This window comes from Merops nubicus, unplaced genomic scaffold (genome assembly GCF_000691845.1).
Source record: "Merops nubicus isolate BGI_N331 unplaced genomic scaffold, ASM69184v1 scaffold38851, whole genome shotgun sequence".
Taxonomy (NCBI): domain Eukaryota; kingdom Metazoa; phylum Chordata; class Aves; order Coraciiformes; family Meropidae; genus Merops; species Merops nubicus.
In genome coordinates, this window is record NW_008588322.1 from 1 (window position 1) to 12175 (window position 12175).

The 12175-nt window shown below is 41.0% G+C and overlaps 2 protein-coding genes across 2 annotated transcripts in view; one reads left to right on the plus strand and one right to left on the minus strand.

Moving 5' to 3' along the window:
• Positions 1–127: 127 nt before the first annotated feature.
• On the plus strand, positions 128–5563 carry CPT2 (carnitine palmitoyltransferase 2). Its single transcript, XM_008949229.1, has 5 exons — positions 128–276; positions 624–704; positions 821–927; positions 3059–4363; positions 5232–5563. Exons 1-5 carry the CDS (start codon positions 128–130, stop codon positions 5561–5563), a joined length of 1974 nt encoding a protein of 657 aa, XP_008947477.1.
• A 2633-nt stretch (positions 5564–8196) lies between these two features.
• LOC103781512 (chromosome unknown open reading frame, human C1orf123) overlaps positions 8197–12175 on the minus strand; it is a gene marked incomplete at its 5' end in the record, with an annotated part of 5544 nt that continues 1565 nt past the window's right edge. The window contains 3 exon segments of the mRNA XM_008949230.1: positions 8197–8274; positions 9100–9165; positions 12150–12175. The exon segment at positions 12150–12175 is cut by the window's right edge and continues 10 nt beyond it. Coding sequence (XP_008947478.1) covers positions 8197–8274; positions 9100–9165; positions 12150–12175 — 170 coding nt within the window.

Here is a 12175-nt window from a genome sequence, read left to right on the forward strand (position 1 = left end):
CGGGGGACGGCCGGACGGGGCCCGCGGCCAGGAACGTGCGGGCTGTGCGGAGCGCGCCGGGGCCGTGCTGTTCGTTCCGCCTTGTACCGCCGTGGAGGTGAACGGCGCGAGTTTTTAAAGCGTAATTATGGCCATAAACCCGCTATGGAAACATCTCTGCGGGCTGCAGAGTGAGCTCCGTGCGTGTAACAGGGCTGTTTCACAGCAGGAGGAGCACTCTCATGTTCAGGCTGGGCGGAAGATGGCAAAGGTGCTGATGGGAAAATTAGGAAGAAAGTGGGTGTTCAGCGGCCAGCAGTGAGGGCAAGTCCCCGTGCAGGGCTGGCTACTGAACTAAGCCTTCCCCCGGTGTAGCTGCTTCTTGCAGTGGTTCTGTGTAAGGTACTAAGACCTTTGTAACACGACAAGTTGGTTTTCTGTCTGATTTTCCAAGAAACTTACGCTGTGATAACCTATATCCATCTGTTCCCTTCTCCCACAAGAAACTTTTGAGCCGTTTGGGTAATATGGGAGGTGAGGAAGGGCAGAGAAGAGCGGAGGCAAAGAGATACTGTGTGAGAAACTCTGACTTCTTTAGTACCATTGCTCATAAAGTGTATGTCGCTTTGTTCCCTTTCCTTCAGACTGCCAATTCCCAAACTAGAAGATACAGTTAGAAGATACCTAAATGCCCAGAAACCACTTTTAAATGATGACCAATTCAGGTATGGACAAACGAGATATGCATAATGCAGTGTCACGTGCTGCTTCAAAGCCAAATGTTTCATGTGGAAAAACATGGCTTGAGACAGCATTTTGACTCTTTCTTTGATTGCTGTAGGAAAACTGAAGAACTTGCTCATCACTTTGAAAAGGGGATTGGCCGAGAGCTGCATGAGCAACTGGTTGCACAAGACAGTCAGAACAAGCATACCAGTTACATCACAGGTACGTTGGCCTGATCCTTATAGGAGCGGTGTGTAGATCAGCACGCTTGATAACAAACACCTCATAATGCTACAGATAAAATACAATGAAGATTAAGTTCCCTACTCCATAAATTTGGAATAACATGCTGTGAATACTGCCTGTGACTGTTTTGAGCAAATTTCAAGTCTCTGGTCAAAGAAGAATGCCCATTGCTAACTTTTATACACTAGAATTTTGGATAGGTGGATACTGAAGAAACGGTATTTTTTTCATGAGTTACTGTATTTAAGTTTACAGGGCTCATCTTTTTTATTCATTGCTGTCTAGTAATATTTAGGTTAATAGAGAAGCATAAATGGTAACTCCCTTAAGGAAACTAAATAATTTTCAAATAATTTCAAGTTATTTAGCATGAAAACTGCCCCTTGAGGGGATGGTCAGAGAATAAGACTAAGCTTTGGGAGGCAGAAGTGGTCAGTGCTCTGGATTTAAAACCCCCTAAAACTACAAAAGTATTCTTTTAAAGAGCAAAAGAAAACAAGAGACAGGAAGAGGAACATGAGAATAAAGAAAAGCGTGTGAAGAAGAGTCTACATATTTTTTATTATTTTTCCTTATTGTTTCTTCCACTGACCTCCAAATACAAGTGTCTGCTGATGAAAGTATTGAACAGATAGCAATAGATGTGGAAATACTCAAAGACCTACAGAAATTTGCATGCTGTCCAGCAAATGCACTTCTATCCTTGCTGTCTGTCAGGACTACTTGGAAGGGTGTTAGCTACCACAAATTCTGTAGGGTATACATGATTATTTCTCAACAGCTGCTTGTTCAGCTTGTTATCTTTTACTCTCCGTTCACGTCGAGCAACATGTTTGTGCATGAACTGTAGGGTGTTTGTTTAGTTATTCTTTTCTAGGCCTCATAAAAGACCTGTTCCACTTGAAATTGGTTTCTGAAAGTATGTGTAGTTGCCTCTACCCTGGACTTTCAAGTCCAAGGTTGAGAGGCTGTGTGATGATGACGGATGTGTTTTTAAAACTAGATGAATGCTTGTTACTCACCTGTGACAACCTGGAATTAAATTTGTAACTTGGGTCCTTGAGTTACCCAATGCTCTTGTACAGCCCAGCTAGAAGGTTCTACTGGGGACTGATCCAGCCTGGTTAATACATCAGCTGCCTTCAGGTGAAGTTAGTGTGCACATGTTCCTTGGTCTGTAACTGGTCAGTGTGCAATACCAGAGCAGAGTTTGAAGTTGAGAGTGATGGTGAAATAGAACCTACTTATAAAATCCCTGTCTGCCTATGCCCCCTGGATTTTCATGGACTTGTAGTCAGATGTAAAGGTGTGAGTAATTTTTAGAGCTATGAGTGATTCTGTTGGTTTTTGCAAGCATAAAGCCTTTGAGTCACATTCGTGCTTCTTGATGTGCTGGCGTGCTGTCCAAAAGATCTGCAGGTATCAAATGTAATTCTGCTTTCTGAGGTCTGGGAAGGATCTTTTCTGGGTCTGGAAGCATAACTGTGAGGTCCTCTCTAACCTTGTCTTTTTGCCAGCTTGAGAGACCGATGGTAATACAGCAGTGTCAAGAGCTGTGCCCTGTGCTCATCATTTTAGTGGTTAGAAAGAGGAAGGAGGTGGGAACGTGAGACAGCAAAGGTAGATGGAGGAATGCTGCCAGGAGTGAGGGCAACACTGGATCACAAATGAAGGTGTTTAGAGAAATGTGCCCTCATCGGCAGAAAGTTGCAGAAATTCGTTGCTTAGGAGTTGGTAAAGATATATTCTACTCCAAATGTGAGCTGTGCACCAAAATATGGTGTTGGGGACCTGCACAGTATGTCACAGGAGTTATGGCTTATCACTGAGCCATATAGAAAACATGGAAGTTGGCCCTCATCACTAATGACATTGACACTCTTGATACAGATTACTCCAAACACAGGATTTTCACAGTTAGCCAGCAGTTCCTTTCTTCATCATTGGAGGTTGGGAGAATCCCTGGGGGAATTATTGCATATGTTTTTCTTGTTTGTATGCACTTCAATAGCTGTTTAGTCATGATCACTGTTGGAGACTGATCCTCTGATCTGACTCAGTAAGCTGCTTCTGTGTTCTGACCTATTTCTCAACTCTCCATTTTCAGGTCCCTGGTTTGACATGTACCTAAAAGCACGTGAACCTGTTGTTTTGAATTTTAATCCATTTATGTCTTTTAATCCTGACCCCAAATCTGAATATAACGATCAGCTCATACGAGCTACGAACATGACTGTTTCTGCTGTACGTTTTATGAACACTTTCAGGGCTGGTCTTCTTGAACCAGAGGTTTTTCACCTCAATCCGGAAAAAAGTGACACTCAGATGTTTAAGAACATTATCCGATTTGTGCCTTCTTCACTCTCTTGGTTTGGTGCCTACATGGTCAATGCATACCCCCTGGATATGTCGCAGTACTTCAGGCTTTTCAATTCTACGCGGCTGCCGAAGCTCAACAGAGACGAGCTCTACACAGATGAAAAGGCAAAACATTTATTAGTACTGAGAAATGGGCATTTTTATGTGTTTGATGTTATTGATAGAGATGGAAATATGCTGAAACCTTCAGAAATACAAGCACACTTTAAATACATCCTTAATGACAACAGTCCAGCCCCAGCCTTCCCTCTTGGCTACCTCTCCAGTGAAAACCGAGATACATGGGCATTGCTGAGAAAGAATCTACTGGATAATGGCAACGAGGAAGCTCTTCAGAAAGTAGACTCTGCTGTGTTCTGTATAAGTTTAGATGATTTTCCCATTAAAGACTTTGTGCACCTGTCCCACACTATGTTGCATGGAGATGGTGCTAACCGCTGGTTTGACAAGTCCTTTACTCTTATCATAGCTAAGGATGGCACTGCAGGAATTAATTTTGAACATTCCTGGGGGGATGGCGTGGCTGTGCTCAGGTTCCAGAATGAGATTTTTAAAGACAGCACCACGGCACCAGCCATCAGCCCCCAGTCCCAGCCTGCTTCCATAGACTCTTCTAGAGCAGTGCAGAAACTCGAATTTAAGCTGAATGATGCCTTAAAAGCAGGAATTACCCAAGCCAAACAGAAATTTGATGCCACTGTAGAATCACTGTCTCTTAATCTGATTCAATTCCATGAAGGGGGCAAGGACCTTCTAAAGAAGAAGAAGGTAAGCCCAGATTCTGTGGCTCAGCTTGCCTTCCAGATGGCTTTCCTTCGACAGTACAATCAGACTGTTGCTACATATGAGTCTTGTAGTACAGCTGCTTTCAAACACGGTCGTACAGAAACTATACGTCCTGCTACTGTCCACACAAAGAAATGTTCAGAGGCTTTTGTCAGGGAACTGTCCAAACATAGCACAGAAGAGCTTCAGAAGCTGATATTGGAGTGCTCAAAATACCATGGCAAATTGACAAAAGAAGCTGCTATGGGTAAGTAGGAATATATCAAACTCCTGCTTTTGCACTAAAATGTCTGTTAAGGGTGCTGTAAACATCTGCTTCACAACTAAATTTAATTTTGATGGAGGTCTAATGTGAATGTAAACTTGGCAAAACCAGGAGCAGAAGGCTGCAGTTTAAAACGTATTCTTTATGACTCAATTCTTGATGGAGGAGAATGTCTCTGTGCTTCCCACTTCACTGTTAATGTGTTGAGAATTTTTTTATACTTTAGTTTTTGTCCTTTGAGCAGCTGGGCTATTTGAAGATTTGATAAATACTTAGTGCATGTTGTACTACCCAAGGCAACCAAGAACTTTGGCTTTGTGTCTGAGGAGTTACTGTCTTACCCCTGCAGGGAGTAGAGGCTTTAACAACTTCCAAATCAATCTGATCCTTTGGCTGTGCTACTCCTGGTATTTTTCTAAATGCTTGCTTTTCAATTATCCTTCCCAGAAGCATAACTTTGTATTATGTCAGTAAAATTGACTGTTGAACATTACCCCATAAGAGTCTAAAATTTCCCTCCTTTTGTTGATCCAAGAACCTTTTCCTCTTTAGATTCGTAAATTTTAGGAAAGCCTTTCTCTATTTTAAACAACTTTGGTATGTTCTGATAAATAGTTAATCAAAGAATGCTATGTATTATTAAAATTGCCTGCTAACGTTGCACTTTGTTTACTGCCATGATTCCTGGGAGGCTAGCAGTGAAATGGCAAAATTCCTGAAGAAGAATTCCCGCTAACACAAAAATAAACCCCAGCCCTCCTCTTTTAAAATAGTGTGATGTCAAAATAAGTGAGTTTACTTCCCACAAAAACCAGTTCTATGTCTAATACTTGTTATTTTATGTTAACAGGTCAAGGGTTTGACCGACACCTCTTTGGCTTGCGCTATTTAGCCTTATCCAAAGGTCTTGCAGTGCCTGACTTCTACCAAGACCAAGCCTACGCTCGGCTGAATCACAACATCATTTCTACGAGCACCTTGGCTAGCCCAGCAGTGCAGCTAGGGGGGTTTGGCCCCGTGGTGTCCGATGGCTTTGGAGTGGGGTATCAGGTACATGATGACTGGATAGGTTGTAATGTTTCCTCTTACCCAGCTAGGAATGGTAAAGAGTTCCTTCAGTGCATATACAAGTCACTAGAAGATATCTTTAACGTTTTAAAGGGCAAGAAAATTGGTAGTTAGATATAAAAGTGTTGGGACGTTTACAGTTTCAGTACTAAGTCCAGACTGTGTCTAACTGGCACACTAACCAGTGTTCAGCGTGGCTGAGACTGCTCAGCTTAATTGGCTTCATTTATCTCTATTGTACTTGAATACTGTTAGATTCACTGTGAAATTTGTATCTATTTTAAAGAAAAAAAGTACAGGGCTTAAATGCGTATTTCAGGAAATTCAGACATTCACAATCTCAAAATTAAGTAACAGATCTGTCTGTTCCAACAGATCCACATGTTCTTAAAACACATTATTTGAAATAAAAAGCATTGTGACCCATATAAACTCTGTTCTGACTGTTCAGACAGACTACAGTACTGTGATACCACTCTTAAACTGATTTTTAAAAAATATATGCAGTAATGTTGAATATGAAAGAGTGGTTACATTTGCACTCTTGCAGTAAGCTTGCTTACTAACTTGTCACACTTAATTTTCTCTTTAAACTTGAATTGATGGTATCAAAACTGATTGTGCCTCAACTGCATGAAGGATTTCCACTGTAACAGCTTTTTAAGAAACCAAAACTGAAGTGGGAGGATTTAAGTAACTCTCAATCACCAACTGTGTTGTTAAATTGACTTGAAAGGACTGTATTGTAATAAAGTTCTTTTATTGCCATGTCAAACTTAAAGTATGGGTATCCCCTTTATCAATAACTCTTCTTTCTTCTAAAGGCTGAAAATACTCCCAAAAGCATTCTGCAGTGTTGGCTTTCCCCTTCTGTACATGAAGTTTGTCCAGTGATCTGCTTTTGTTTTGCTACCTAAACCTGTGCTCTTGTGCCTTAAAAAAAAAGAAAAAAATCACTGAATTTTGTCTTTCAGGATTCTCTTTCCAAACTTCCTCTTACTGTGCACAAGTAACCTCAACAGAACAGTCTCCTGTTGTCTTTGTGTTCTGTCAGATTGAACTTTTGATGTTATTGATCACAGCCAATGCCAGACTCTCAGTGCCCAGAGCTGCAGCTTCAGTGTGTTGGGGCTTGTTGCAGAAATTCTGAGGACTAAGGCTTATCAGAACTTTTTGGAAGGTTGCAGTAGAGCTTGAGCACAGGCAGCAACAAAACCTAGCGATGCTGTGGATGGGAGATGGAATAGGTGCAGAGTTCCTTGTGTGCTGTTCACAGCTGGGACTCTGCCACCACAAAGCAGGTGACAGCAAGAAGGGAAGTGGCCGGTGACAGCCAAGAGGCCAGAGGTGCTCAGAGATGCTGGGATTACAACACAGATGCCCTTTGCACAAGATGTCTCTTTTTTTTCACAAAATTCATTACTCATTACATGTGTAACTTGAACTCCTCTACCTTATAAACCCTCTGGCCTTCCCCTCTTCCTTCTGGGAAGGCGAGTCTTTCTCTGGGAATAGCACTCTAGTATTTGCATCTAGAGCTCTGTTTAAAACTAATGAGTCTCATGTCTTTCAGCACAGCCCACCAGACAAGCAAATATATTAGCAGAACATAAAAGTCTGAGCATGTTGGTTGGATGTGACAGATAGATTGAGGCTCAGAAATCTACTTGTCATTACTCTTTGTTTGGGTATCTCAGCTTCCAGGTTCTCCTAGTGTCTTTCTTCTTTGTCCCAGTACATGTAGGCAATACTGTATGTATGAACTGCAAGAGCTAGGAAGAGGCAAGGCATACTTTAAATATGTAAGCCCAAAGGCTTATAAACTTCTCCTAGTCAGGGCTGTTTGCTCTGCAGCCTGTAATATGATGTCCAAGTTGTCAGCTGAAAAGCATTATTTTAAAACTTACTTTTAAACTTACCATTATTGTCCTTGCTTATTTAAACAAAGGAAGGTGATCATTTGGGAGGATGAAGGAAATAATTTATCAGGGAACAATAATGCGACAAAAGTCTTTGAATGAAATTCACTAGAGAACATTTTGGGGATATTTGTGTTGCTGTTTTTTTATCCTTAACTATGAGAACCACTGGCAAGATTGTGAGAGTCCTTGCCAAGAACTAGAAAGTGTCTACAACCAGAAGTGAGTGAGGTTTACTTAATGACATAGTGGAAAAGCTAACTGGATTTTCAGAAGGTTGTAGCAGCTATTGTGTGTCAGGAGCAGTCAAACTTAATATTCACAGTAAACTAACCTCAGTGTTTTACTTGAATTGGCAGAAAGCTACTGAAGATGCATCTTTTCCCTCAAGCAGTTAACTTTACTCCTTCACTCCTACTTGTAGCCATTTCCTGATGACAGGAGTAGTATCTTGTCTGCCTATGTTAGAGAATCAAGTGTGGGGACAGGCTGTTAAGACCTTTAAGGCTGTCAGTTGTCTGAGTAGTTACTGCTGATACAGTAAAGCTGCAGTGCACTGCAACCAAATATATTCCAAAAAAAAGATTACATCAAGAAAATGGCACAGTTCAGTCAAGTGTATATATTATTTTCAGTTTGTACAGAGGCCATCTCAAAGTGATTTTTAATATCAGTATTTTATTATGGCATGCTGGGGACAGTAAGTGCAATGTAGGTTTTCATTTCTGAAGTACAGCCATGGGAAAAGTAACTCCAAGGAAACTCTGTCTTTGATGGTCACAGCTGTTTCATCAATAAGCCTGTCAAGTTTTATTAGGGGTATGAACTTTAGCATTTTACAAATTTATGGGTAACTTCATAGATTCCAACAGATTCCTTTGTTTTTTCATCATAGTCATTCCAATCCTATAGGAGAAAAAGATTTCACAGTATTAGTCACAGATGCTAGAATGCAATCATGTCTAAAACACAGATTGGAATTCAAACTGAAACTAAGCTGTGCTCAAAATTTGGGTCTTAGATTTCTGTGGAAAGGACTGTGCAGTCACTAAGCTGAGCTCTGATATCTGAGAGCAGCAAGAGAAACTCAATGAGCTTTCAGTCTTTTTTATTCTAATAATGATTGTTTTTTTCACACGTAGTCCACAGGCTGTGGTGGACAAGGCAGCAGCCATGGCAGATGAAAGGATTATCTGTCATTTACAATACCCCAGTCAGGTGGGTAAGCAGACAAGCAGATCCCTGCCAAGTAGGATACCAGGGAACAAATTTGACCTTGAGATTCCTGCTCACGGCCAAGGAAGATTTGCAATGCTGGAGTTATTATCCTGAGCTTTGAAGGACAGTGTCTCTATATTATTTTTTAATATCTCTGGACACAGAAAAAAGTGCAGGCACCTTCCTAGAAAAAACAGGTCACTACTTTGAATAACCCCAGCCATTTAGTATTCCAGGTGTCTGCTCTCTGGATTCCTGAGTGACTTAGAAGAAAAATTGTGTTTCTTCCTTAGTCAGCTGCTAAGCTGTCAAATGTGTACTTCTAAAATGACACTGTTAGTAACACTGGTTATTCATAGTTGATTTAGTTTTTCTCTCCAGCCATGACCTTCCTGTGGCTCCATGAAAGGGCAAAACTAGTGTCTTGAATGTGCAGGGTGTGTATTCTGGATCACTGACTTAGGGAACAGAATCTAGACAATCAGATTTGCTAGGGGAACCAAGAGAACGTACCTTTTCTAACAAGTTGATGTCATTAAAGGGTGTGCCAGATTCTGCACCTTCAGCAGCAAACCCTGCCTGCAAACACATTTGCAGTAAGTTTTTAAGAGCAAGTTGTACCAAGAAAATAACACTGAAACATACTTAAAGTACCTCAACACAGACTTCAATTGTGTTTCTTTTAAATTAGGTAGAAAGAATGGTCAAGCTCTTCCTGGTTAAGGGTCCATATGAAGTCGTGACCCTCTTTGTGACTTGGGAAAACTGAGTCTAAGCAATCACAGAATAAAATGAGGGGAAAACTCTGATTTTCCTGCTGGAAAGGTATTTCCAAGTATTCTAGATAATGTTAAACCTGAGTTTCTAAGTTAATGTAGAAGCCAGCTACTAACAGCTTCACTTTGTGTTTGAAATCCATACAAGTATTATGTACAAAATAGCTTCAGTTACACTGCAAGAAAACACTAGAAAGCCAATGTGGAAGAGTGAATAGTTTTGGCTGAAATGCTGTCAGAATCCAAGACAGCCTCAAGAAGGAGCAGCTTGTATTTCATTTAGGTACAAAGGTGACTAACAAGCTTTATGTGAAAGGAGGATGAGCTGGCTGAAGGAACAGGTTATTATACCCAAACTATAATTTCAGAGGGGGGAGTTCTTTGATGTTGTTGCTGGGTTTAGAACTGAAGGGAAGGCACTAGGAAGGAAATAATAACCTGTCAGTGGAACATAGCACAAGAACAAGGTGTTCTATCTTTTTAATCTTCTGTAGGAACGGCTCTCTCATTTTAGGGTTCACAGTTATCAAGCTGTAAATTAAGTTTTATTTGCTTTAAAAGTAAACTTAAAAACCTGTCACTTCTGTAGCATAAAGGACAGTTTCTTGGCCATTTCTAGCTACAGAATTTTATTAAGTGGCTAAAAAGCCAAGGTAGCTTCTTCTTGATTTTCTGCAAGGGAGCTACACTGGCATTTTTGATAAAGAAATCCCCACTAGTGCTGGTCAGACATTTAACTGTGTAAGAATGTGTAAAGTAAGCCATGTGATTTTAAAATATTTTGAGTTTTGAATGGAAGGTTAAGCACATGGGAGTTAAACCCCAGAGTGTGGCAGATGTAGCAAGAGGAGAGCTATCTGGAAGGCAGAGCATGGATAACTGTCAGAAGCCCATCTCAGGGCAACTGCTAGGGGTGGAGAGGAAAATCAGCAGTACAGGACAGAACTGCAGCAGGGAACCAACACTAGAAAATAAAAGCAGCCCTGCTGCTGCCACCTGGAGACACTCAACAGCCCCCCAAGCAACGAGAAGCCATGTGACTGGAATTGGAAGCCTCTACCAGACACCCAGGAAGGGTCACGGTCTAGAGCTCTGGCGTCAGAGCAGAGACTCCTGATGTGCAAAGGGAGGGGGCCAGGCTGCGACTTGTCTGCCCTCAGCTGGCTGCCCAAGGACCAACAGCTGAACCATGAACACCCACACCAGGGAACCAAAAACGCCACCTGCCTTCACAGCACAGTGAACTGCCACACTTCTGTTCCCAGTGAAACGATTGGTTATGCTACAAAGCAAAGAATCTTAAGAAGATTTAAGAGAAATTTTATAAAGAAAGCTCCATTTTTCATTTAAAGCTTTCACTTGAGGACAAGAAGAGGAAAGAAGCTGAACTATCCACAAGTAAAACTAAAAATTATCACATTTGCAATAGATAGATCTACTTAAGCAAGTAGAAAGTAAGTAATTGGGGGAAAAAATTGTCTCTGCCATTATTAGAGCACACAAGTACCTAATCTGAATTTGTTGCTGCTGCTAGGTAGGAAGAGAGGGTTTCCATCAAAGAATCAAAGGATATTTTCTCTCCTTTCAGACTCAAATGATTTGTTTGAGAATACTATAATTTCAGTAAGTTATGAATGCATGAAGCCATTCTAAACTGACTTCAGGTACAGCTGAATTATGTCTATCAAAAAATACAAAGAAAATACAGTCATGCTATGGCCATATGCTATGGTTGGTGCTAATCAAAAGCCACATGTGAGGTTGTGGAGGCATCAGGCTGGCTTAGATCACAGCAAATCTAAAGCAGATTATAGGACTGTTTGGAACTTCAGAAGTCTATATATTTACTCATTTGGGCATCAGAAAATTCCCTTGAATATCTGCTCAGGGGTTCAGGTGTCCTCTCCAACACAGTGCACACCTGGAGAATATGAAATTCAAAGCTTTATTACAGCTGTGATGACTTTGTTCTGCAGATAAAAATAAAACTGACAGACAGGATGCAGAGATACAAACATCTACATTTTGGCTTCTCTTTCTTCAAGGGCAAGTTGCTAGGTCTGGCTGAAAAGTTTTTAAACAGCACTAAACAGATAACCATTCTGTTCCTCAGAAGATGGACTTCACTAATATGAAGAAATAAGTAAATAAAGACCTGCAGCACGCTGCAGTGGTGACTTTATTTATACCAAATTCTTTGCAGGATCAGCTTTTCTGGTCTGTTTCTTAGCACAGTGTCACAGTCTGAGGGGAGGATAAGACAGGTTTATATTTGTCACACCTAATCCGACTGGAATAATGGGCTAAATATAGTAGGGAGTTAGCTTGCATATAGCATGACCATGCACAAGCTAATGAATCACTGACAGCTGCCTGGGCCCTGAAGAAATCCCTTAACTCTGAACCTCGAGGTACGCTTTGCAACAGTCTCTAACTGCCATCTATCCTCAGTCTTTTTCTGGTCAAGTTTCAAGATGAGCAGTGCTGAGTCTCCTGTAAAGCAATTTGAATAGGACTCCAAGGCAGGTTTAATTTTTGATTTTACAGGCACAAAGAATACCACAGTTGTTAGTGTTAGTTGTTTGAGGGTGGGTTTTTTCTTTTTTTTTTTTTTTTTGAGTCAAATGAAGTGAAAGAAAGAACTGTGGAGAGGATGGAAAACTGGGGAGGTCTAGGACATTCCAGGAAGAGCAGTACCATTCCAAATAATAGTGTGTATTTTATCACTTCAGAGTCTCTAAGCAGTGCTCTTAAAAACTGAGGAACAAACCCTGAATCAGCACTTGCCTGTGGTTGGAAGTCAACTGGCTCCA

Bases quoted from the DNA above. Each gene is read 5' to 3' on its own strand.
- CPT2 (XM_008949229.1), top strand. From the start codon at position 128: ATGGCCATAAACCCGCTATGGAAACATCTCTGCGGGCTGCAGAGTGAG. The intron at 705-820 runs GTATGGACAAAC...TGATTGCTGTAG, and splicing joins TTAAATGATGACCAATTCAG to GAAAACTGAAGAACTTGCTC. The intron at 928-3,058 runs GTACGTTGGCCT...CTCCATTTTCAG, and splicing joins GCATACCAGTTACATCACAG to GTCCCTGGTTTGACATGTAC.